We start from the raw sequence: 27,239 nt of genomic DNA, 5'->3' as shown, positions 1-27,239 counted from the left end.
CCCCACTTAGGAGTCCCGTCCTGCCATCTGAAGCCAGTGACATCACTCTGCTCGCAGCGCCAAATTGTATACGGGGGCTTCCTCGCGAGGCGATGTATAGCTACTAAAGCTAATACAAAGACTCAAAATACAGTGTACTGATGTTGAAGATGTGACTTTATCTAACCAAACGATCGAATGGGAGAATGATATGAGGAAGCCCTGCACCCAAGGTAAAGAATGCCCCCGTGAAGGCAATTTATACATTCCCAAAATCATATTGCCTACCTTTCCGGTGGGCATTATCCAGTAAATATTAATACAAATCAATCAATAACCATCCTGTCATTAAGTCCAGCCAATAACACACATGACCTAATGAGATTTCATGTTATTAAATTACGCACGTTACCTTCCTTCTGTTGTCCAGCAATATGGGAAGCTGGACAGTGAAATGATTCCCACTGAATTGAACCCACATGACTTGTCCGACCCCGAGAAAATTTTCATGTTTGCTCACCACCTGTGTTATCTCTCGGAGTTGTATGATCCTATTCATAAGGCTAACATTGGAAGCTATCTTGTTCCCGACCACTGCTGATAGCATTACTGCTTTCAGTGAATCTATTGTTTCTTCCCCCTCCCTGTATTTTGTCACTGACTGAAGTTTCACAAAAAGTAATCAAAAGCAAAACACATCCATCTTGTAAATTCAGAATACATGTTTTAAGTCAGAAATATTTGTTAATTATGCAGAGCTGTCTTCTATGGCTCTGGCTGGCTTACGTGCCCATAATCCAAGATCTTTATTCTAAAGTTAGTATCATGTTAGTGCTCCTAAATCTATGGTTATGTGTTTATTAGCCTGATTAGCTGCACCCTCCCCCACCCCCCCAAAACTATAAAAGCATTTTTCACAGCCAGGCAGCATTCACCGTGCAGAGCAGTACTTATTGGCCTGTTTTTATAGGTTTCTACCTACAATGCCCTGGAACTGCTTTGAACCAGTTGAACTAGGGGACATAGCCTCAGAATAAGGGAGAGCAGATTTAAGAGTTGAAGAAGAACTTCTTCACCCAAAGGGTTGTGAATCTGTGGAATTCTCTGCCCATTGAAGCAGTTGAGGCTACCTTGTTGAATGTTGTTAAGTAATAAGTTTCACAACACCAGGTTAAAGTCCAACAGGTTTATTTGGAATCACGAGCTTTCAGAATGCTGCCCCTTCATCAGGTACTCCTTCACTCACCTGATGAAGCAGCAGCACTCCGAAAGCTCATGATTCCAAATAAACCTGTTGGACTTTAAGCTGCTGTTGTGAGACTTCTTACAGTACCCACTCCAGTCCAACACATCTCCACATTATGAATGTTTTTAAGGCAAAAATATTGATTTTTGAACAGTGAAGGAATTAAGGGTTATGGTAAGCAGGTGGGTAAGTGGAGCCGAGTCCACGAAAAGATCAGTCATGATCTTATTGAATGGCGAAGCAGGCTCGAGGGGCCAAATGGCCTACTCCTGCTCTAGTTCTTATGACCAAATTTATTTCCAATTACTATCTCGCTTTCGAACCATGTGGAAGGCAATGTCTTAGTGGTATTATCGCTAGACTATTAATCCAGAAACTCAGCTAATGTTCTGAGCACCTGGGTTCAAATCTCACCATGGCAGATAGTGGAATTTAAATTCAGTTAAAAAAAAATCTGGAATTAAGAATCTACTGATGACTATGATCGTTGTCGGAAAAACCCATCTGGTTCACCAGTATCTTTTAGGGAAGTAAATCTGCTGTCCTTACCTGGTCTGGCCTCCATGTGACTCCAGAGCTATAGTAATGTGGCTGACTCAACTGCCCTCCAAGGGCAACTGGGAATGGCAATAAATGCTGGCCAGCCAGCAACTCCCATGTCCTACGAATGAATAAAGAAACCTATTGAGTTTGGCGTAGAATTATTTTTAATGAAGACCTGACTGCCAGTTTATTTTATGCACCTGTTCAGAGGGGACTATGCCAAACATTGGCACATTGGAAATTCCCAACACAAAATGGAGATGAGGGGTTTTATCAATTACTGACCGCTTTCAATGCCCAATACTGCTTCAAACAGCTCATTAACATTTCAACTAGTTATTAAAACAGTTGCGAATACACAACTTAGTTTCTTAAATATAACTTTTACAAAGCTTTGCTCAACAGAGAAATAAATCAAAAATGTTGACTCAGGAGACTTTATAGCTTGGTTACACCTAGTGTACCTTTTGTATGTGACAGTATTTTGCATATTCCCCATGACACTAAAGTGTTTTACAGGTTACATTAAATATTTGAGAAACAAAGATTTAAATCAAGCCTACTTTTCACATTTAAAGTTGGGATTCTATAATGGTTTAGTTTTGTAACAGTAACTTTATTTCAAGACAAGTAAAAGCTATGATGTCTTAATGGAATGATAGAAAAACAAGGCAAACATTCTGTTCCCACTTTTTCAAGATATGCCCAGCATTCAATAAATCTTTGAACTGTAATGTTACCCAAGCAATCAGAGGAAGCTTTCCAGATCTTTGCAGTGCAGAAAAATTGCATCGATTCTCTTTCGTTTCTATAAACAATCACATTCATGGAACGTGGGAGATGTCAAAATGTCCAGAAAATACCCCAAAATCAACGCAGAAGAATTCAGATATCACAATTATGAGCATAAAAGGTTAACAATCGTCATGTGTGGATGCTTTAGGAAATGAAAACCATCCAAACTTTAGACATGCAAATAAGGTTACCATATTTAACAATTTATTAATTCAGAAATTTTTGTCCAGACTATCTACATGAAACATTTTCATACCAAAAGACATTATCTGAATATCTACTTTACATCAGAAAGTACAAAGGGAGTATAGTATCACTTTCTTCAACACCACTTCTTTATGTAATAAAGCAACACACACTGAAAGTGATCAGTTTTCTCATTTATTTTGTACAAAAGTTTTGCAGTTAAAGGTAATGTAACAATCTTCTACCATAAACTTACAGTAAATCTATCAGGCCACTGCGTGCTTTTTAATTTTGGGAGGAAAAGTAATGAACTTTAGCATTGATTAAATGCTATTAAGCAAGGGGTTTCTTCTCTTAAAAAAGTTAAAACTGGATTGTAATAGTGTCTTTGAATATTGCTTTCATCATTAACAATGAAAAAAGTTGAAATCTAAATGGAGTTTTAAAAAAAAAGTTGTTTGCTACAACATAACAAGGTCACACAATCAGCCCATTATATTTAACTTGCATACTTATTAGCAGCAATATTTTCCTCATTAATCCATGTGCAACTACATACAACAAAGTCTATGCCAAGTGCAGATTTGTTCCTCACAGCTTTCAACTGAATGGAGGGCAAATATTTTTGATTAGACATTAACATTCACAGATGACAAAAATAAGTCATCAGAAAACTGCACCCCTCCCCCAAAACATCCCTGTACAAAAATCTGTGCTTCTGGTTCAAAATTCAGTTGATATAGTCCCACATGCATGAAAGCAATAGATGTACAAGGGTCATAATAAGTTCCAATATGTAATTTAACTTAAAAAAATAAAAATAAAAAAGGAACAGTTCTAAACACATTTCTGCTACTGTAAACACATTAATATGGGCAGTGCTTCAGTCAACGAGTTATCTCCTATATCTCCCTCGTTCTTTGTCTCTTTCTCTCTCTCTCATCCTTTCTCTTTCGCGTTCCCGTTCTCTGCCTCGATCACGTTCCCGGTCTCGTCGGCTATCTCGAGGCCGTTCACGCTCTCTCTCTCTCTCTCGTGGTCTACTTCGGCGATTGGTGACAACTGCTTGAGTGCGACGAAGGAAGTCATCTACTCTCATGTCATAGTCATGCTATTGGAATGAATAAGAATGGTAACTAAAAATAAAATGACTTCTCTTGTAAACAGTAACAACTGGAACACATTGATCATAAACATATGCTGCTATGAATCGCAGAATCCCTACAGTGCAGGAGGCCATTCGGCCCATCAAGTCTGCACCAACCACAATCCTATCCCCACATATTTACCCTGCTAATCCCTCAACACTAAAGGGCAATTTAACATGGCCAATCAACCTAACCCGCACACCTTTGGACTGTGGGAAGAAACCGGAGCCCCTGGAGGAAACCCACGCAGACACGGGGAGAATGTGCAAACTCCACACAGTGACCGAGGCCAGTATTGAACCCGGGTCCCTGCGAGGCAACAGTGCTAACCACTGTGCTGTACTCAAGACTACATTTATACTGCAACAAATGTCAATCTTTATCCCAAGTTAGTTATGAAGTAAAGGCAGCAGTGCACTTGACAGTTACCACCCTTAAGATACTAGGTCAATCACAGGTCCGCAGTAATCAGGTACCAGGTACTGTTTACTACATATTAGAATACAACATCACTCCACATAAAATCTCCAACAATTTAATATCCCACAAAGCGGTAGGTAAGTGACTGGAGCCATAACGATAAACATAGGCTTAATTGCAAATTTAAAATGGATTAAGCACCATAAATGTGTTGTCAAGTGTAAATGTGGGTTGTCATTTTTCTTCACTTTATCTTACTTGTAAATCTTCTATTTGCTTTGAGTAAAATGGATTTTCCCAAATCTACCCCACCTATCTTTTCTCTTTTCAAAAAAATCTTAGGTAGATAAGTTTCCAAATTGACAACGACTGAACTTGATGAATCCCGCTTTCACCTCCGCTTGTGTATTTGTTCTTAACTGTACCCCTGGTTCTTTGAACAGCACTAAGAATTCTAGCATCTGAGAAGGTAGCAGAAATTGGAACCTTGTGGGTAGTATCAGAAACCAGATTGATACTTCAATACCAGACACAATGACAAGGCAGTGCAAAATCAGAAGGAAGTCCTTTCTTTTCTGCATGGTCAGTCACAAGGCTTCAATCCTTGTCATAGAACTATGCTCCGTATTTAATGTCTTCAGCAAATATTGATAAGAACCCAGAATATTTATACATTTTGGAGAGATAATAATATAGCACATCAGACCAAAAACAAACTTAATCAGTGCTGTTTTCTGTCCTCCAGTCAACTTCCATTCCCTAACTGCTGCATCTTTTTCATTGGCGCCAAGAAAGAGCAAGCTTAATATTTTTTAAAATGCAACACAGCTCGAGATAACAAATCTGGAGTTATAATTTATTAAATTCTGCAATACAAAAAGAAGATCTAATATGCTAAACTAACCATAATGCAAAGAATTTAAGAATTAAGTTTCTAATCTCAGCCATCATAATTTCCCAATTTTGACAAAATCTGTTTATTTTTAGATAATTTCAAGGGTCTACTTAAAACAAAAGTCACAGCAACACCTGAATATGGGAATTGCTACTGCAACGAACATCAACAATCACTCAGAAGGTTGCAGTAATTTTGATAAAATGACAACTTCTATACATACCACTCGCTTGTCTCTGTATCTGGCTTCATGTGGGACCGGATGATGTCCAGAATATGGTGGGTGTGCCTGAGGTGGTGGCGGGTGATGCTGGTAATAAGGATGATGTGGAGCCTGCTCCATACCAGGATATGGTGGCTGTAAATTAGAAAGACACTAAATATTAACAGCATCCACATCTGCAGGTTTTCTGAAGTGTAAAATCATTTAATCCATCCACTAGTGAATTAATGCTAGCATTTTAATCCCAAAGGATACACAATCGCAAGAAACTGTTCAGCAAGAATGGTGCAAACAGCATTAGACCCCAGGCCAACATTATTATACTCAGCCCAAAAGCAGTCAAGCTTGCTTTACCCAGTAGGAAGGAGACAAATGATAACTTCATCTCCAGGCTGTACAGACATTGCTCTGAATGCTGGACATGTTACCATTCAGTCTGGTTTACAACTGGCTTAAAAGCATTTCAAGAATTGGCATTTCAGAAAGAGAACAGGTGCATGGGGGGCCTGGCTGGGCTGCAGGGTAAAACTGAAGAATTTTTGTTTCTGATATTCATCTTTCTGGGGTCAAAGTAAGATAAACACAGTAAGAAGTTTAACACCACCAGGTTAAAGTCCAACAGGTTTATTTGGTAGCAAAAGCCGCACAAGCTTTCGGAGCCTTAAGCCCCTTCAGGCGAGTGGGAATTCTGTTCACAAACAGGGCATCTAAAGACACAAACGCAATTTACATGAATAATGGTTGGAATGCAAATACTTACAGCTAATCAAGTCTTTAAGATACAAACAATGTGAGTGGAGAGAGCATCAAGACAGGCTAAAGGGATGTGTATTGTCTCCAGACAGGACAGCCAGTGAAACTCTGCAGGTCCAGGCAGGCTGTGGGGATTACAAATAGTGTGACATGAACCCAATATCCCGGTTGAGGCCGTCCTCATGTGTGCGGAACTTGGCTATCAGTTTTTGCTCAGCGACTCTGCGCCGTCGTGGGTCGTGAAGGCCGCCTTGGAGAATGCTTACCCGAATATCAGAGGCCGAATGCCCGTGACCGCTGAAGTGCTCCCCAACAGTAAGAGAACAGTCTTGCCTGGTGATTGTCGAGTGGTGTTCATTCATCCGTTGTCGCAGCATCTGCATGGTTTCCCCAATGTACCACATGCCTCGGGACATCCTTTCCTGAAAGCGTTCTCCAAGGCGGCCTTCACGACACACGACGGTGCAGAGTCGCTGAGCAGAAACTGATAGCCAAGTTCCGTACATGAGGACGGCCTCAACCGGGATATTGCGTTCATGTCACACTATTTGTAATCCCCACAGCTTGCCTGGACCTGCAGAGTCTGACTGGCTGTCCTGTCTGGAGACAATACACATCTCTTTAGCCTGTCTTGATGCTCTCTCCACTCACATTGTTTGTATCTTAAAGACTTGATTAGCTGTAAGTATTTGCATTCCAACCATTACTCATGTAAATTGAGTTTGTGTCTTTAGATGCCCTGTTTGTAAACAGAATTCCCACTCACCTTAAGGCTTCGAAAGCTTGTGCGGCTTTTGCTACCAAATAAACCTGTTGGACTTTAACCTGTTGTTGTTAAACTTCTTACTATGTTTACCCCAGTCCAACGCTGGCATCTCCACGTCAAAAGAAGGGCCAGAGGGTTTACATTTCTTACATGTTCACCAAAGATAACATTTTTAAGGGGTGGACGACAAAGGACAGGCTATAGAAAGTGGGAATAAAGTAACCCACTTCAATTTACAATCAGAGTTTTGTCAGATTTTAATTACCGAAGAATAATGATATACCAAGTAGAGCACTTTTTGCTACTCACCATTCCCTGCCAAGGTGGTGGCGGTCCAATGCTGTGATGAAATTCCCTCATATAATCATTGTAAGACTGTGAATGAAAGATATATTTGTAGACTAAAATCAGACTTTTAAATGTATTTACCAATGCATTAGTAATGTTATGGCAATTCTAAGGTTTGAAATTTTACAGAAAATTACTTACTCCATTTAGAAACACATCACGTCTAACACCAGAAAATCGTCTGTAGGGATACAAAGTTCTGAAATTATGAATGAATTTATGCAACAGAATCATAGAATCCCTACAATGCAGGAGGCCATTCGGTCCATCGAGACCGCACAGACCATAATCCCACCCAGCCCCTATTCCTGTAACCCTACATATTTACCCTGTTACACCCCCTAGGGTCAATTTACCATGGCCAATCCACCTAACCTGCACATTTTTGGACTGTGGGAGGAAACTGAAGCACCGGGAGGAAACCCACTCAGACACAGGGAGAATGTGCAAACTCCACACAGAGTGGCCATAGGCCGGAATTGAACCCGGGTCCCTGGTGCTGTGAGGCAGCCGTGCTAACCACTGTGCCACCATGTTGCCCATAATACTGTTGTAATTAACATTCTCCCCTGTTGTCCACCACTGATGTACAGTGTCAGCAGTTGGTATCAGGTATGGCAACTTGTAAACTTGCAACCTTTGCCACCTAGATGCACAAGGGCAGCAGACACGAGAAGACCAATGCCTGCAGGTTCCCCGCCAAGCCACACAGCATCCTGACTGTTGCTGTAACTCCCTCCCTAACAACATTGCGGGTGGACTCCAGCAGTTTAAAAAAGGCAGCTCAACACCACCTATTCAAGGGCAATTAGGGATGGGCAACACCTGCTAGCCTTGTTAGCGATGCCCACATTCAATGAAAATTTTTAAAAAGTGTGTGACTTACACTCGGCCACTCACCAGGGTGGCATGTTTGGAAATCATTGAATCCCTACAGTGCAGGAGGAGGCCATTCGGCCCATCAATTCTGCACCAATAACAATTCCACCCAGGTCCTATCCTGTAATCCCACGTATTTATCCTGCTAATTCCTCTAACGTATAATTTAACATGGTCAATCCACCTATTTATTTCTTAGTGTCACAAGTAGGCTTCCATCAACACTACAATGAAGTCATTGCGAAAGTCGCCACACTCTGGTACCTGTTCAGGTACACTGAGGGAAAATTCAGCATGGCCAATGCAACTAACCAGCACATCTTTTGGACTGTGGTGGGAAACTGGAGCACCTGGAGGAACCCATGCAGATGCAGAGAATGTGAAAACTCCGCGCAAACAATCACCCAAGGCTGGAATTGAACCTGGGTCCCTGGTGCTGTGAGGCAGCAATGCTAGCCACTGTGCCATCTTTGGAGCTCAACTTTTGAAGGAACATGCAGACACTTGTGAAAACATGAACGTGTGATATGTTTAATTTAGACAACCTACCTCTCTACTTCTTGGTACCGTGGATCCTTCATGTATCCTGCCCAAAGATGAACATATTAACAAGAACAGTTTTGCATATTGATCATTTGCACAGGAAGCCATTTCAGAAGTACAGCTAACAGAAACATTTAGATAACTCCTGTTTTAATCAGCAGTAGGAAACACCTACACTTTTTCAACCTGCAGCGTTAGATACATTTAAAAATGTTTTTCAACCAACACTAGTCTTCAGGATTCCAAGTATGTTTAGGAAATCAATTTACAAACATCTAAAAACTCTTGTATAAGACATATAATTCCCATTGTCAGCTTTTGATCATGATTTGGCAACATTTAACAGTCACTTGTCAAATTCAATTCACCATTCAAGTTTGCTCTTATGATATAACTGCGATTAGGAAGCTATGCACTGTGTTTGAAGTTCTGTCCAAATCCATCACCATTCTTGTATTTTTAAAAAAACCATGGACAATGCTGTAGGTAATTTCTCATGCCTTTTCCTCACTTTAAGCATTTTAATTTAGGCAGGGAGCTGAAACACTATGGATATTAAGCTGGAAGAGTTATGGAGTTCAACAGCTGAATTGGTCTCTTAGGTCATTAACCCAATATTTCACAATTATGCTGCTTGATAAAGCTTTCTGCAGTGTGCTCTCCTACCCTGAATGAAAAATACCTTCAAAACATGGCACCAGGAAACGATTATGACAACAATTTATAACTTTAGACTAAAAATTGAAATGGCACAAGAATATCGGAACTCTAATTTTAACCCAGCTTTGCAGTAAATAGAATTGTGCAAGTTTACTGAGATGTGTCCTGAATCACTTATTAATCTTTCATTAAGGAGTTGAGGGACCACTGACCTCAAGGCAGTTCAAATGAAATAAGTTACTAAAGCGTTCCGCAACAATCTTCCTTTAAATTAACCCCAGTACAGCATTTTCTGCATTAACTGAATTGTTTAACAAAGAGTCTATTTTAACTGGGACAAAGGCACTAATTAAAGAAACAAGGTGGCAATAAAAGACCATTCAAACCACTTGACGTGCATGTCCATTCCAGCTTTCAACATAAAGAGCCAAATCCAGACCTTTAAGACCATGTATAATTTAAGTTATAATAGTCTCATCTACCAAAAAGGAAACTCATTTCAAACACAAAGCTCGATTACTTTTTGAAAAAATTATGCAAATTCTTTTGCAAAATTCAGATTCAAGAAAATCATCCCTTTGATAAGAACATAAGAAATAGGAGCAGGAGTAGGCCATCTAGCCCCTCGAGCCTGCCCCGCCATTCAACAAGATCATGGCTGATCTGAAGTGTATCAGTTCCACTTGCCCGCCTGCTCCCCATATCCCTTAATTCCCTTATCGATCAGAAATCTATCTACCGGTGATTTAAACATATTCAACAAGGTAGCCTCCACCACTTCAATGGGCAGAGAATTCCAGAGATTCACTACCCTCAGAGAAGAAGTTCCTCCTCAACTCTGTTCTGAACCGGCCCCCCCTTATTTTGAGGCTGTACCCTCTAGTTCTGGTTTCCCTTCTAAGTGGAAAGAATCTTTCTACCTCTACCCTATCCAGCCCCTTCATTATCTTATATGTCTCTATAAGATCACCCCTCATCCTTCTAAACTCCAACGAGTACAGACCCAATCTGTTCAATCTCTCCTCATAAGCTACACCCCTCATCTCCGGCATCAACCTGGTGAACCTTCTCTGCACTCCCTCCAAGGCCAATATAACCTTTCGCAAATAAGGGGACCAAAACTGCACACAGTACTCCAGTTGCGGCCTCACCAGTGCCTTGTACAGTTGCAGCAAGACCTCCCTGCTTTTATATTCTATCCCCCTCGCGATAAAGGCCAACGTTCTATTCGCCTTCTTGATCACCTGCTGCACCTGCAGAATGAGTTTTTGCGGTTCGTGCACAAGGACCCCCAGGTCCCTCTGCACAGTAGCATGATGTAATTTTTCTCCATTTAAATAATATTCCAATTTATTATTATTTCTTCCAAAGTGGATAACCTCACATTTGCCAACATTATATTCCATCTGCCAGATCCTCGTCCACTCGCTCAGCCTATCCAAATCTCTCTGCAGACTTTCCGCGTCCTCCACGCAATTCGCTTTCCCACTCATCTTCGTGTCATCAGCAAACTTTGTTACCCTACACTCAGTCCCCTCCTCCAGATCATCTATGTAAATGATAAACAGTTGAGGCCCCAGCACCGATCCCTGCGGCACGCCACTGGTCACCAACTGCCAACCAGAAAAGCACCCATTTATTCCAACTCTCTGCTTCCTGTTAGATAGCCAATCCCCAATTGACGCCAACACCTTACCCCCAACTCTGTGTACCCCAATCTTCTGCAGCAACCTTTTGTGAGGCACCTTATCGAATGCCTTCTGGAAATTTAAAAACACCATATCCACCGGTTCCCCTGTCAACCGCACTAGTCACATCTTCATAAAAATCCAGTAAATTCGTCAAACACGACTTTCCCTTCATGAATCCATGCTGCACCTGCTTGACCGAACCAGTCTTATCCAGGTGCTCTGCTATTTCCTCTTTAATGATGGACTCCAGCATCTTCCCAACTACGGACGTGATTATTTCTAAAGAAACGGTTAATCATAACCTGTGTACACCATTAAAATGATCGTCACTGCAATAGGTCTGAGGAAAATATATTCATAGAATCCCTACAGTGCAGGAGGTGGCCATTTGGCCCATTGAGTCTGCACCGACAACAGTCCCACCCAGGCCCTATCCCCATAACCCCACATATTTACCCTGTTAGTCCCCTGAAACGAAGGGCAATTTAACATGGCCAATCAACCTCATCCATGCATCTTTGGACTGTGGGAGGAAACTGGAGCACCCGGAAGAAACCCACGCAGACATGGGGAGAATGTGCAAACTCCACACAGAGTCACCCGAGGCCGGAATTAAACCCAGGTCCCTGGAGCTGTGAGACAGTAGTGCTATCCACTGGCCACCGTGAGGTGAAAACAAATTGAAAAGTAAAAAGCACTTATAACGTGCAGTACTCTAACTGATGGCCTAACTGAACAATACCCAAATCTCAACCCACTTTATTCATAGTCTATTTTGGGATTTTTACTTAGCTTTCCAGTCACTTGCTTGACAGGTTAATATTCAGCCTCCAGCTTAGAATTCCAAAGGTTTTTCTATGCTGTCGAACATGCATTGATTTGTGAAATAGATCATTTTATGAAGTGGCACTAGTTTGCTTTTTAACTAATCAGCATAATCATTTTTACGTTTTGCTCATCAGTCAATTCTAAACAATAATGTGAGAAAGTAGCTCCTAGTTGGAGACACCATTTGTTTCTGTAAAATTACAAAAAAATTAGATTATACAAGTGGGATGTCAAAGTTCTCATTTAAAAATACAAAAATTTGCTCAGTCATTTTAAGTAGGATCATACAGGTTTCCTTATTTTTTATAAGTGTGAAAATTGCCTGTGGTACTTTGCCACCTCATGGCAAGAGCCTGAAACTACATAAAATTTGCAATAAATATTTACTATGAGCGACTGATCAAGACAAATGCCAACAAACATACATGACCAAAATCCATGACAATGGGAAAGCAGGCTTGTATATAGCAAGTCCCTTGTGCAACGTAAAACATAAGCATTTTATATACCACTTTATTTGTTGATTGTTCATGTGAACCTTTACACTGTCGTATGCAGTTACACAGATCCATTAATATTTGCTGGTTAAACATGCAATCATACATTAAACCCCACATTCTTCCAATTATTGTCAAGCTAGCAAAATTCAAGAATGGGATAAGCATGAAGGCACTTCAGTTTGCCCGATAGCTCATTTTGTTTAGCGAACCATACCAAGAATGTAAATTATGTACGTGATACGAGTGCTCTGATTACAACTATCAACACCTTGAATTTCATTAAAGAAAGGTTGAGAGACTTATTTTATTAATTTAGAGCTGAACAAGTTAGCATCGAGTTGCAAGTATACTAGGGTTAGATTTGACTGAAGCACTTCTAGTGCAAAACCATCTCATGAAAACAGCACATTTCTGGAACTTGGACAGAGATTAGCAAACCTCCAACATTCTACTTAAACTAAATGAATGGAAGATATTACAGTGCACACTGACACCCTAATTCCGAAAACATATAGCTGTGTAAAGTTCTACAAAAGGAGTATTAGCATATCAAATCTACAACAAAGACAGATGGTACAGAACCACAATAGCTTCAGTGATACTTCCAAAAATACTTGACTGACATACCTTCTGATCCATACATTTATCAATGAATTGTATTTAATTCACTACTTCTACAAGAAACTAGCAGGTATCTTTGAAAGTTATGCATTCTGGGTTATAGATTGCCAATGAGGCATTTCTGCCCAAGTACAGTAAACTCCAAAAACCCAAAATAGAAGACCAGAACAAAAGGTTTATTTTTAATGAGTGATAAACAAAGACTAATACTTCAAGAACCCATCAAAAACTTTGATTATTTTCCCCATGAAGCAGAGAGGGTTAAAGGGAGATTTGGTGGAAGCGTTCCAAAATCTGGGTTTCTTACTAAACAGTTGCTTGGGATGCAAGTTAGGCGAAACTGCCTCCAATGGCAGAAGAGTTGGCAGCTAAAGAGAGATTTAATGACTCACTAAAGTCAAAGAAAACATGTAGAATTGAAACAAACTATTGAAACCTAGAGTGCACTGCCTGAAAGGATGAAAGTACATCAAATGGTAACTTTCTCCTTGGAATTGAACAACGAACTGTAAAGAATCTGCTGTGTTACAGAGTAAGAGCTGATAAATGGATCCAATTCAATAGCCTTTGAACCGGCATAGGCATGATAGGCTGAATAGTCACCTTTTGTGCTGCATTATTCTAAAATTCTAATCTTTTCTAATTTAAATTAAAGCTCTGAATTGAAAGGACTGAATAAAAACACACACTTCTGATCATCATGTTAAGTCTAACTAAAAATCATTCCATGTATTAGCCCTTTCTCTGCACTTTTCCAATTCTGACCCCATTTTAATTGACCCACCATTAGCGGCCTAGGGCATAAGTTCTAGAATTTCCTCCATAAACATCTCACTCTCCTCAAAATTGCACTTATAAATGTACCTTGACTAAGCTTTTGGCCTGTTGTCCTAAACAAATTTTATATAACATTCCCATGAAACCCCTTTGGATGATAAACTGCAGCAAGAACACAATATAAATATATAACTGCAAGCGGTTATTGAAAAACACCAGGTATTATCGGTCTAGTGCAATGGACCTGCTACCCAGTGGTAGTAAATTCAAATCCCACCCACCACAGCAAGCAGCAAAATCCCAACTGGTAGAGCATGACTGCAGTGCCATACAACGTACTTGATTTCTTATTGGACAGTGCTGTCCACTTAACTATTTAAACAAAAAAGTAACAGTAATATGCTATTCAAATCTACAATAGCCAGAGTTTTAAATTAACTGCTTGCACCCAGACTATTGAAAAAGGATTTAACTTTATCTCTCGTCTGTTGTCAACAGCTTTAAGTATATATTTCCCTTTTCATTACTCACCTTTATATTGGCTAAGTCCGCTCAACATCATTTAAAGCTTCCAAAATTATCCAAAAAATGCATTTTAAATTATAGTTAGTTACAGAACTAACCATACATATGAAACTTATGCAGTGTGTGACATACTTGCACTTACCTGAAGTTTCTATGATTTATTAGTATTTTGATTAGGAAACATGTAGCATGATTTGAATGGATAATTTGAGCAGTGTACACAGACTCACAACTACAATAAAAACAACAACAGCCCAATATACTTTCAGGTATATTTGTAGATCATATAACTGCAGTCATGAGTGAGGGTAGACTTCATTCAAATGCCACATTTCTAACTCAAAAACTACAATATGCTAAGATAATGACCTGGTCTTTGTGAGAATTCTGGTGGGTAGTCAATCCTTGGTCTCTTTCTGGTGTTATATGAGTCAAAATCTTCTGCTCGACGCCTACGTAAATTAGGTAAACAGAATCATTATAAAACAACAACTTGATGAATACAATTGAGAAAGCTGGCAAATGTAAAATTTTAAGATAGCAATCAAGAACAGCAAACATATAATGGGATCAGTTTTTCCTGCGTTTTATTAATCAGTATTACTGAAACTGGTCAATTTGATCAGCTGGATTTTTGTGCTGAGGTATCTGACTTTGTCTTGCTGACTGCATTAAACCCAGTTAAAAAAACAGTAACTTGCTCATTTTAAAATAGTGCAGGATGGTTACTGTTAAAACTAAATCTTAAGATCTCAGATAAAAATCAAAGAAAATTACAACCAACCATTTGAGCACACAGAAGTGACCAGCTGTATTTCACGATGGCTCGGTTTTATGTATACCATGGCAACAGAAAGCTTACTTAAGAAAACACAATATTTCATAAAAGTTGCGATGCAAATTACAAGTTACAACATGAAGACGAAGAAGGGATGGACCTTTTGTTCATAATGATTGTCTGATAAACATTCCAAATATTTTATATGTATAGTTTAAAATACAGCTGTCCAATTTTATCCCCATAAAGAGGAAGTTGCCATTGAGATCCAGTTTCAAATTACAACACCACCTTTTTTTAAATTCAAAACCAAACTTAATTTTGCCTATTCTCTTTCTGCTAAACAGGACATGTGCAGTCAGTTTTAAAATTCACATTTTGTATTCTAAAGATATGACAAAAGAACAAATAATGGTGAAAAAACCATGAAAGTCAAATTTGATCATTCACACAATGGGATTCATTCAAGTGTGCACTTTAAAGTCACATTCGATTCCTACTGTCTCCACGGGGATAAAACATTAACAACACAAACAAAATGCCTTAAAAGCCTTAATAGTCTAATGTCAACAGGAAGAGTGATGTTCATACTAAATGACTTTTCTCCAGCTTTCTGTTGCATATATTTTTATATATTAAACAAAAAATAAAGCATAAAAAAGCTTTAACGGTGAGAAAAATTCATTAATTCCACATTGATTCTCACTTTTAAATTGAGGTGCAAGATGTCTGGATATCAACTTGGCTTTCCAATTACCAACATTTATATTAAAGCCTCAAAGTATGACCACCATATTTGACATCAAAATATATAGGAATGCCTATTAACTATTTTAATGGATTAGAAGTTTCTGAGAACTATGCATGCATCAGTAATAAGGAGGGAGCTGATTAAACTAATTTTTAAGATAGGTTAGAGAGAGATAGATGTTTTGGAAGATGAAAACTCTTCATATTAACAAAACAAGAGGATGCGTCAACACAGAGATGAAGAAAAAGTGGATTTTTCTCACCCTATCATTCAAAACAAACAAGGGCAACAACAGCAAGTTCATATAAAAATGCTGGTTAAAGGAGGAACATACCGCTTCTTGTAGTTGATTTTTTGACCACGCAACGAAGGTTTTAATTTGACAGTAAAGTTCATAAAGCAGTCCCAACTAATGACTTGTGGTGTGAGCCACAAACTTAAAAGGAGGGCCTGGCAGGCTGAGTAGAGGTGCTGTGGTAGCAATGCTATTGCAGTCCAGTGCAAAAAAAAGAATAAATTCCATTCACAAAGACCTTTAAAATAGCACAGTGAACCCCTTGGCTCATAACTTCAAAAGACAGCTGGCCGCACAGTCCATAATAGCCACAAAGAGAGGGGCACTGCCAGGTTTCCTCCTACCTAATCGACAGTCCACTACATCAATGAAATGGGCCATTGTTGAATTATTTTCTACCTACCACAGGTGCATTTCATTAAAGGAAACATTTGTCAAAGGCTGCATCCCAGCAAACTACATCAATCCATGGTCCTTTGACAGAGTGGAGGGTATTGAAAGACTTAAATCTGTTGTTTGATAGATGGCTACAGGCAAAGGCACTAAGCAGAGTGGTTACATCAGTTCTTTGAAATTCTCCGCTTTTTTCACCGTGTTAACACCCCTTTTCTCCCCCCAGGATTAGGAGGGAAACTGTATACTGTTCATAAGCAGTGCTCAGTGAGGTGGCTTCAAACTGTAAAAGTCCAGAGGCACTGTGGACATCTAGGAAGATCGCACACGGACTCAGCAACATCCACACTCTGGTTTGTTGCCAGGTCTCCAAGGGCCATCGATATTCCCTTTTTTTAAAAAAACCTAATCACGTGGATGCTTTCAGAAGCTCAGCAGCTTGATGGAAATGTATTCACTGTGACTAATACTTTTTAAAGGAATACTTTCAATAGGTGTATGCATCACGGTAACCAGGGTGTAGCACCAAATGAAAGAGTCCCATATTTAATGCTCTTCTTGACCAAGATAAAATAACTTAACCCAAAATGAGATGTCATCTTCTGCAAAATTAATAGATACTGATGCTTTTACAGTCCCAGAGCACATTATTATCCACAGGAATACACCTGAAAGAAAAGGCTTTCACAAGATTATAAATGCAAGTTTACCATTAAAAATATAATTTACACTGCACCTACCATACCAAGATTTCATTGGTTCTACACAATACCTCAAACTCCCTCTACCCCAGTATATGTACAGGATGTACCACTCTGTACTCATATTGGAAACAGTAATATGATCACCCCATTTCTTTATTACAGTTCATTCTGGACATTTATGCTTTAACCACGTATGGCTCCACTCTTTCATTCTTGAAGACGAAAAGCCACTGCGAAAGCACCCACAGCTGTCAAGGGTAGACTGTGCAATCCTCACTGAAGCCACAGACTAGTCCATGCAGCTTGGCATGAGGATTTTAAATTGATCTTCTGTATCGCTGGTACCATGAATGGTGACTCTTAGCGCTCCATCATGTTATTCCAATACAAGTGCCTACTATCAGTCCAAAGAACGTTTCTAACCTTCCCACTTCCCGGACAGGATCACGTCGAGAAGGCCGGCCTCTTGACCGTGGCTGAGAATGCACTCTTCTCTTGTGCCGCATTTTATGAATGAACTGATACAAGTCAATACTTTCATCCGGTGGAAACAGAAGACAAAGCTGTGTGCCACATTCAGGTTCAATTTCCTAGAAAAAAAAGACAACGACAGAATTTTAAAAAAAACAAACAATTTGAAGTCTGCAATAAGTCTGAATAGTTAGATTTGTATACCTGCCCATCCCGTCCAATTTTAACTGGTTTGTTTTCATTCCACAGGTTTACAAGGTGCCCTGTTTTTGTGAATGGTAATTCACGTCTGTAAAACAATGTTTTCTCATAAGTAAGCATAACGGTCAAATATTCTACCCCATGCTCGGTGCTAATTTACAGATCACAAGACAGTTTGCTGAAATTCACATAGCTTAATTCTCATTGAATCCCTGGAGTGCAGAAGGAGGCCATTCAGCCATCGAGCCTGCACTGACAACAATCCCAACCAGGCCCTATCCCCCTAAACCCGCCCCCCCGCCCCCCCCCCCCCTCATATTTACCCTGCTGGGCTCCTGACACCAAGGGGCAATTTAGTATGGCCAATCACCTAACCTGCACATCTTTGGACTGTGTGAGCACCCTGGGAAAATCCATGCAGACATGGGGAGAATATGCAAACTCCACACAGTCACCCGCTGAGACTATCTTAACTGTACTTTTTCCTGACAAAAATATTTCATTTTTCTTAGGTCTCCTCGGTCATTAAGGTAGTACGGTAACTTGTTCTGTGCCAATTCAAGCCCTCACTTTGCCATAAGAACACAAGAAGGACTTTAGTTTGAATAGGGATACATGATTGAATCTACGTTCAAGAAGAGTCAAACTACTCAGGTGTGTGATCAAGATCCTGTTCAAAGATCAGGAAGCTCTCCCAGCATTCTGGTCAATACAAGAAGGGAAAAGACAGAAACATACATAGGTCATAAATTGTGCTGAAATAACTAAAGATTATCTTGCTGTTGCCTCTGGACTTCACTTGTCCAATGGTCTTCTGGCTGGTCCACTTTCCACCCAGTCTAGTCCCTGCTTTCCAACTGGTAATAGCATTTTCCAGCTACCTTGGCACAAAGTTCTGGAATTTCCTTACTAAACCTCCATGTCGCTCTACCTCCTCCTTTCACGAGGCGCTCTTTAAAACCTACATCTATAACCAAGTTTTTAAGTCATGCATTCTGATATCTCCAAAGTGGTTCAATGTCAAAACTGTTTATCAGTAATCCTCTTGCTCAGGCCCAGAGATGTAATGCTATGTTAAAGGAATGCAAGTTGCTGTTGATTAAAGAAAGAATTTAGAGGTCTAAGTATACCTGATAATTTTTTTTATTCATTCGTGGGACATGGGTGTCACTGGCTGGCCAGCATTTATTGCCCATCCCTACTTGCCCTTGAGAGTTAACACAAGCAACTGCAAAATACCAGTTAACAAGGTCAACAGAATGCGGAAGCACAAAGGCAGAAGAGCATGGGAGTATACAATGTTGTAAAGGAATATTGGGGAGGGAGGGCGGAATCAGGATACTGAATTTGTTCATCAGCCATGACCAAAATGAATGGCGGAGCAGGCTCAAAGGGCAGAATGGCCTACTCCTGCTTCTAGTTTATATGTAATAGTACTAGTCAAACCATACCTCGAGTAGTGTCCACTTCTGGTCATTAAAACAAAAAACTGAGACACATGCAAATGCTTGAAAAAACGCAGGATCAACATTATGGCTCTTCCCAAAGTCTCTCATGCATCTCCTATCCTTCATCCTACCACTGGCACATGCCCTTAGCCATCCACACCTATGGTTTGGAAGCTTTTACCTAAACCTAAATTTCCTCCTCAAAATGTACTTACTTGACCAAAGTTCTGATTACTCTTGGGATCTTTTCTCCTTAAAGATTACAGTCGGAATTTTCCAGCCTTTCACACCGGCAGGATCTTCCATTCCTGCCGACAGCACACCCCGCCGCAGGTTTCCTGGCAGCAAAGGTTACATTCAATGGGAAACCCCGTTGACAACGGTAGGACCAAAAGATCCCACCAGCAGCCAGTGGCAAACCACTTTTGTGGCTGGGGTTGCGCAGAAAACCCTGCCTAGTGGGATCTTTGAAGCACTGAATAACATAACTTGTCATTGTTATCTCCAGAGGCCAGACTCGTGAGGAAAACCAAGAAAACCTTCAAGATTTTTCATTCACATAATGAGACTGACAACACAAGTAGGAGATAACGACCACATAGTTTGTCAAGAATGTTCTGTTCAATACGATCATGGCTGGTCTTGGGTTTCAACTCCATATTCCTGCCCACCTCCCTATCTCTCGCTTCCAAAACCAAAGCTCTTAATGTTCCAGCCTTTCATCTGGCTTTTTATAGCGTTTTAAGATATCAAGATAGTAAAAGGTACTGAAACTGTAAATCTGAAATATCACTTCCAATTAAATTGAAACTAGGGCATAAGGACACCTGAAACTCGTTAAAGGCACAATGAAGACACATCAGGAAGTTCTTCACAAAAGCATAATCAACCATGAAACAAGTAGTTGAAATAAAATCCAGGAAGAAACCAGATGTTGTAATGCCAGGAACGTGGGAGACACTGTAGGGCTTTTTTTGGATGGATAAAATAAAAATGGACCAAAGGCACTTCTTCACTCTCTTGGATCACAATCCTTTGAACATGACTTAGAACATAGAACATTACAGCACAGTACAGGCCCTTCGGCCCTCGATGTTGCGCCGACCTGTGAAACCACTCTAAAGCCCATCTAACCTACACTATTCCAATATCATCCATATGTTTATCCAATGACCATTTAAATGCCCTTAATGTTGGTGAGTCCACTACTGCTGCAGGCAGGGCATTCCACGCCCTTACTACTCTCTGAGTGAAGAACCTACCTCTGACATCTGTCCTATATCTATCACCCCTCAATTTAAAGCTATGTCCCCTCGTGCTAGCTCACGAGTTATTAGAGCAATCAGTATGCAATAAGCCGAACCAGCCCAAAGGATCGAGGAATTTTGAACAAATTCCTCGATCCTTTGGGCTTATTGCACACTGATTGCTCTAATAACTCGCTAGCTAGCACGAGGGGACAAAGCTTTAAATTGAGGGGTGATAGATATAGGACAGATGTCAGAGGTAGGTTCTTCACTCAGAGTAGCAATTTCCTTTCCTCCCCACAAAGCTTATACTCAACACCACTCAAGCAGGCAGTCCACATAGAGAATTGCTGCTTGAAATCCACACATCATTCCATGGAATAATGCACCTCAACTATCTTTAATGTTTGAATTTGTTTAGTTTTTAACTGCTGACAGTACCTGCAAATCCAGTCAATTTTGAATACGCCACCTAACATTTTTGCATTCATTCCTGCAGGCAGCACCCAGTGAATTGGAGATCCTCCGTGGTGCGACTCTGATGAAAGTCTGGCAAACCCTGAAAACAAGTGAAAAATGTTAAGGCAAGTTGCCTAAAATTAATGAACTCCATTCTCCACATATATTGCGTATGCTTGTACTTGGTATACATTCATTGTGTTTGAACGTATGAATTTTTGACTCATTACATCAAGGGTCAAGCCACTATCAGAGATGTGGCCCATTAAATACATGGCCACTTCCATATCCCCAAGTAACATTTACTTAACTACATCTATAGTTTAAGAATAGATATTAAATGGTCTGTATTTCATGAAATTAGATTTTTGCTGGGGGGAGAAATAATGGTTAGGTGCATTAACCGAGCAGGCGCCGGAGTGTGGCAACTAGGGGAATTTCACAGTAACTTCATTAACACTGCAGTGTAAGCCTTACTTGTGACTAATAAATAAACTTTACTTTAAATAAAATGAAAGAATATTGGCTGGCAAATAAATATTCTTCTATGCACCATCTAACAAATTTGATTTTGCTATCTACACCATCTAACAAATATTTGATATTATCATCAACACCCAGACAAAGTTTATATGTTTCCTAATCTGACAGTTGTGTTTAAAATGGCAATCGATGGAATGATGGTGTCAAGTGGAACACTCCTTTTCTGCATAACATCCAGGAAAATATCAAAAGAACATTAAAAATAAATAAATTACATTCAACTCGCAAGGATCATGGTTTTATTCCCAAGAGGATGATAACTTGTACACTGCCTGCATTTCTTTAAAAACAATTGAGTAAGATTTTAAAATTTCCTCGTTTTATTATTGATAAAATTTGTAATATACCAGGTGGGGGGGATATCAAAGGATTGTCCAGTTGAGTCCAATTTCCCACTGGAAGCATAGATTTCTCAGCACAACCTGAGATATGCAATATACTAGTCCAACTTTCAGTCAGTCAACAATCATCACTTTCATCATCCACTCCGATCTGCTGTCATTTCTCCCAAAGGTTCAAAAGGTTATAGTTGGTAGGAAGCAGAGGGTGATGGTCGAAGGTTGTTTCTTGGACTGGAGGCCTGTGGCTAGTGGTGTACCTCAGGGGTCTGCTTGGGGAACCTTATTATTTTTTGTTCATGTAAATGATTTGGATGTGAATATACAATGCATGGTTAATAAGTTTACAAATAATACAAAATTAGGAGATAAGTATTGTTGATAGTGAAGAAGGTGATCAAAAATTACAGGGGGATCTTGATAAGTCAGGGAAGTGGGCCCAAGAATTGGCAAATGGATTTCAATACAGATAAGTTTGCGCTGTTGCATTTTGGAAAGTCAAACCAGAGTAGGACTTACGCAGTGAATGGTAGGGCCCTGGGGAGTAGTGTCAAACAGAGGGATCTAGTAGTACAAGTACATAGTTCGTTGAAAGCAGTGTGACAGATAGACTGAGTGGTGAATAAGGCGCTTAGCTTATTTGGCCTTCATCAGTCACGGCATTAAGTAAAGGAGTTGGGACATTATGTATACTTGTATAAGTCATTGGCGATGCCGCACTCGAGTATTGTGTAGTTTTGGTCACCCTGTTACAGGAAAGACATTGATAAACTAGAAACAGTGCAAAGAAGATTTACGAGGGTGTTGCCAGGACTAGTGGACCCGAGTTATAGGGAGTGGTTGGTCAGGCTAGGGCTTAATTCCCTGAAACATAGGAGAATGAGGGGTGACCTTATTGAAGTGTATAAAATCATGAGGGGCATGGATAGGATGAATACACAGTATTTTTCCCAGGGTAGAGGAATTGAAAACTAGAGAGTATAGGTTTAAGGTGAGAGGGGAAAGTTTTAAAAGGGACCCAAGGAGCAACTTCTTCACGTAGCGAGTGATGTGTATATGGAATAAACTGCCAGAGAAAGTGGTTGAGGCAGGTTCAATAGCAACATTCAAAGAGCATTTGGATGAGTACATGGATGGGGAAGGATTAGAGGGATATGGGACAAATACGGGCAATTGGGACCAGCTGGGAGTGCACCATGGTTGGTATGGACTAGTTGAGCAGAAGGGCCTGTTTCCATGCTGCATTGCTCTATGACTCTCAAACAATTAGAAGAGTATGGAGAGTATCGTCCACTTACCATACTAGGGTTAATATTTTATTCATAATGATATTGATCCTGAATTCTACTTAAAAATAATTTAAATAATAAACATAAATAAAAAGCTCAAAGTTATTTAATTTTGAAAATGAGGTGCTGGAAGGTGTCGCTGACAGTGCAATCAGGTGGCACTCACTCAATCATAACCTGCTCACTGATGCTCCGTTTGAGGTCTGTTAAGGTCACTCAACTCCTGACCTGTCTTGATCCAAACATGAATAAAAGAATTGAACTCTAGACATGAGGTGAGAGTGACTTCATATCAAGCATTTGACCCAGTGTGGCATCAAGGAGCACCAGCAAAACTGGAGTCAATGGGAATCAAGGGGAAAGCTTTCCAGCATTTGGAGTCATACTCAACACAAATAGTGGCTGTAGTGGTTGAACATCAACCATCTTGATCTGGCCCCAGGATATCACTGCAGGAATTTCTCAGGGTAATGCTGCATTAATGACGTCCCCTCCATTAAAAGATCAGCAGTGCGGATGTTCGCTGATGATTACATAAATTTTCAACACCATTAGCGACTTCTCAGACAATGAAACAGTTGTGCCAATACACAGCAAAACTTGGATAATATTCAGGCTTGGGCTGACAAGTAACATTCATGCCACACAAATGGCAGGCAATGACCATCTCCAACAAGAGAATCTATCCATCACCCCATCACATTCACTGGCTTTACCATTGCTGAATCAATGCAGCTCCAACAATGCTTAAGAAGCGGAGCACCTTCTGGGATAAAGTAGCTAGCTTGATTGGCACCCCATCTACCTCCCTCAACACTCACTCCCTCCTCTAATGACACAGTGGCAGCAGAGTGCTTTACCTACAAGATGCACTGCAGCAACTCCAACAGTACCTTCCAAAGCCACATTTTCCATCCATCCAGAAGGACAAGAACCACAAATGCATGAGACCAAGATCCTCCCCAAGCCCCAAACCACTCTGATCTGAAACTATATTATCATTCCTTCACTGTTGCTGGGTAAAATCTCAGAACTGCTGGGGGGGTACAGCCCACCTGGGGGAAGCAGCAGTGGCCGTGTCTCTGGAGCAGAGTCCGGCCCTGTAACTCGAGGGCTAAGAAAAGGAGGAGGAAGGCAGTATTAATCGGGGACTCAACAGTAAGGGGGTCGGACAGGCGTTTTTGAGGAGACAGACGGGAGTCTCGGATGGTGGTCTGCCTCCCTGGTGCCGGGATCCGGGATGTCTCTGATCGCGTCCCAGATATCCTGAGGTGGGAGGGAGAGGAGCAAGAGGTCGTGGTACATATTGGTACCGCTGACATAGGTAGGAAGACAGAAGGGGTCATGAAAAGAGAATATAGGGAGTTAGGTAGACAGCTGGGAAGGAGCAACGCAAAGGTAGTAATCTCAGGATTGCTGCCTGTGCCACGGGAAAGTGAGAGCAGGAATGGAGTGAGGTGGAGAATGAATGCGTGGCTGAGGGACTGGAGCGGGGTGCAGGGATTCAGGTTCCTGGATCATTGGGACCTCTTTACGGGAAGGTGTGACCTGTACAAAAATGACGGGTGGCACTTGAATCCCAGGGGGACCAATATCCTGGCAAGAAGGTTGGCTAAGGCTACTGGGGAGACTTTAAACTAGAAAGGTTGGGGGGAGGGAATCATGATGAGGTGACTGAGAGCGAGGAGGTTAGCCCACAAATAGAGAAGGGCACAGTGTAAGAGGGAGAATAGACGGGTGATGGAGAAGGGGAGAGCTCAGACCAAAGGTTTGAGATGTGTCTATTTTAACGCCAAGAGTGTAGTGAATAAAGTGGATGAGCTTAGAGTGTGGATCGATGCTTGGAAGTGTGATGTGGTGGCCATTACGGAGACTTGGGGACAGGGACAGGACTGGATATTTCAGGTGCCGGAGAGAGGATGTGACATCTCTTCCCCGAGGGGGGTAGGGGGGGGATGTGACATCTCTTCCCTGGGGGGTGGGGTGGGGGGAGATCTGACGTCTCTTCCCCGAGGAGGGAGGGGAGGGGAGGAATCTGACGTCTTTTCCCTGAAGGGGGGGGGGGGGGGGGGGGGGTGGAATGTGATGTCTCTTCCCTGGGGGGAGGGGGGGGCAGGGATATGACGTCTCCGTTCCACACCCCCCCCGGGCAGAGATGGCACATCCCCCTCTCCCTCGGGGAAGAGATGTCACATTCCACCCCCCCCCCCCCCCCCAGTGAAGAGATGTCATCCTACCCATCAGGACCCCCGGAACAAGGCCAGGATCGCAAGATGCTTTCGACGGACACCAGCGAGCAACGTAGGTCGGGGGCCCGATCCGGGGGGTGGGGGGGCTGCTGGCGGGGCCTGCGCCCCAGGGTAGTCTGATCGGGGGGGGGGGGGGCTGGCTGCCAGGGTGGTTCGCGGGGGCAGTCCGCGAAGCGTGGTCCAGTTGCTGAGTTGAAGCCCTATCGGACTTGAATTCAGCAACACGGTAAATGCGCGGGCGCCGATCGGATCGGAGCCTCGTAAAGTGGGAATCCTTGGGTAAGTTGGACGCGGGCTTCATTATGTCGATTTAAATGCATGCAAATGCATTTAAATCGGCCGCTGGCCGATTTGGGCGCGCGCCGGATCGGCCTTTGGTACAGGCACGATTGGCCTTGGGTCGGGTCTGGACCGCGTTTTAGGCCCGACGCCCAACTTTACCACGATTTCACGCCCGAAAATGGGCGCAAAAGTCTGGTAAAATTGGGCCCTACGATTCTAATCCTGTTAGAATTTTATAAGTTTCTATGAGATCCCCGCTCACTCTTCCAAACTCCAATGAATCAATCCTAACTGACTTAGTCTCTCCTCATATGACAAATCTGCCATCCCAGGAATCAGCCTGATGAACCTTCATTGTACTCCCTCTAAAGCAAGGGCATCTTTCCTCAGACAAGGACACCAAAACTGCACACAATCTCCAGGTTGAGGGATAGGCAATAAATGTTGGCCTGGGCAGTAAAGCCCCCATCCCATTAAAGAATAAATAAAACCTGGGAGAGATCGTTTTGGTCAAAGTACTCTTTTCTTTACTAGAGGAGAATAACAATAATTCCAAGATTCAGGACAGACCCAGCAACTCTGAACTGCACATCCATGACCATTTGTTGCAGCAGTATTGCATTCCACCATCATCTGGAATTTCATGACCTAGCATATTCTTCACTCTGCATTGCCATCAAGTCAGGGGATGAATCCTGGTTCAATGAAGAGTTCAGAGAACATGCTTGGAGCAGACTAGGCATACCTAAAAAGGTACCAACCTGGTGAAACAACAACGCACTACATGCACACTGAACAGAAGTAGAGCGCTATAATATGGTAAATAATTCCATAACCAGGTCAGGTCAAAACTCTGCATTTGTTCCATTTCCAGTTGTGAATGGTGGCAGGCAATTAAGCAGATAAACAAAACCAACACAATTACTCAATTTCCCCATACTATTTTCTCACCCTGAAACTTCCCACTTTCTCGAACAGAGAATATCAGTATAACACTCCGAGCATCCCGGAATGCAGTGTTGAGCTTCTTCTCATTTACCGGCAGTGTTGACCATACACCCTAAATAGGAAAGAGAGGGGAGAAACACCTTAGTTATATAGCTAATGGAACATACAGATCTGAACACTTTGACCTCAAGTTGGGCAGTAAATGTTTGAATCAAAATAGACAGAATGCTTGAAATACTCAACAGGCCTGGCAGCATCTGTGGAGAGAGAAACAGATTTAAAGTTTCAAGTCATGACCTTTCTTCAGAACAGTCACAATCTGAAATGTCATTTCTCTCTCCACAGATACTGCTAGGCCTGCTGAGAACTTCCAGCATTTTTCTCTTTTTATTTCAGATTTCAGGTATTATGACAGGCAGCTAGATAAATTCAAAGTAGTCAGGCAGAGTCAACATAGTTTTGTGAAAGGGAAATCAGGTTCAACTAATTCATAGAAACATAGAAAAACTACAGCACA

The 27,239-nt window shown here is 41.3% G+C and overlaps 1 protein-coding gene across 3 annotated transcripts in view; it reads right to left on the bottom strand.

Annotated features, from left to right (window-relative positions):
• Window positions 1–2,928: 2,928 nt before the first annotated feature.
• Window positions 2,929–27,239, bottom strand: part of ythdc1 (YTH N6-methyladenosine RNA binding protein C1) — an 84,086-nt gene continuing 59,775 nt past the window's right edge. For all 3 annotated transcript variants that reach the window (XM_078214152.1, XM_078214154.1, XM_078214155.1), the window contains 10 exons: window positions 26,726–26,834; window positions 21,056–21,173; window positions 17,923–18,007; window positions 17,671–17,837; window positions 14,696–14,778; window positions 8,731–8,767; window positions 7,444–7,483; window positions 7,264–7,329; window positions 5,436–5,570; window positions 2,929–3,860 (listed from right to left, as the gene is read on the bottom strand). In XM_078214152.1, the coding sequence (XP_078070278.1) occupies window positions 3,645–3,860; window positions 5,436–5,570; window positions 7,264–7,329; window positions 7,444–7,483; window positions 8,731–8,767; window positions 14,696–14,778; window positions 17,671–17,837; window positions 17,923–18,007; window positions 21,056–21,173; window positions 26,726–26,834 (1,056 nt within the window). In that variant the 3' untranslated portion in view covers window positions 2,929–3,644. The remainder of the gene's footprint in view (window positions 3,861–5,435; window positions 5,571–7,263; window positions 7,330–7,443; window positions 7,484–8,730; window positions 8,768–14,695; window positions 14,779–17,670; window positions 17,838–17,922; window positions 18,008–21,055; window positions 21,174–26,725; window positions 26,835–27,239) is intronic.

Source organism: Mustelus asterias, chromosome 6 (assembly GCF_964213995.1).
Source record: "Mustelus asterias chromosome 6, sMusAst1.hap1.1, whole genome shotgun sequence".
NCBI lineage: Eukaryota > Metazoa > Chordata > Chondrichthyes > Carcharhiniformes > Triakidae > Mustelus > Mustelus asterias.
The sequence above is the reverse complement of the archived record's forward strand: the minus strand, read 5'-3'. Positions and strand labels throughout refer to the sequence as shown.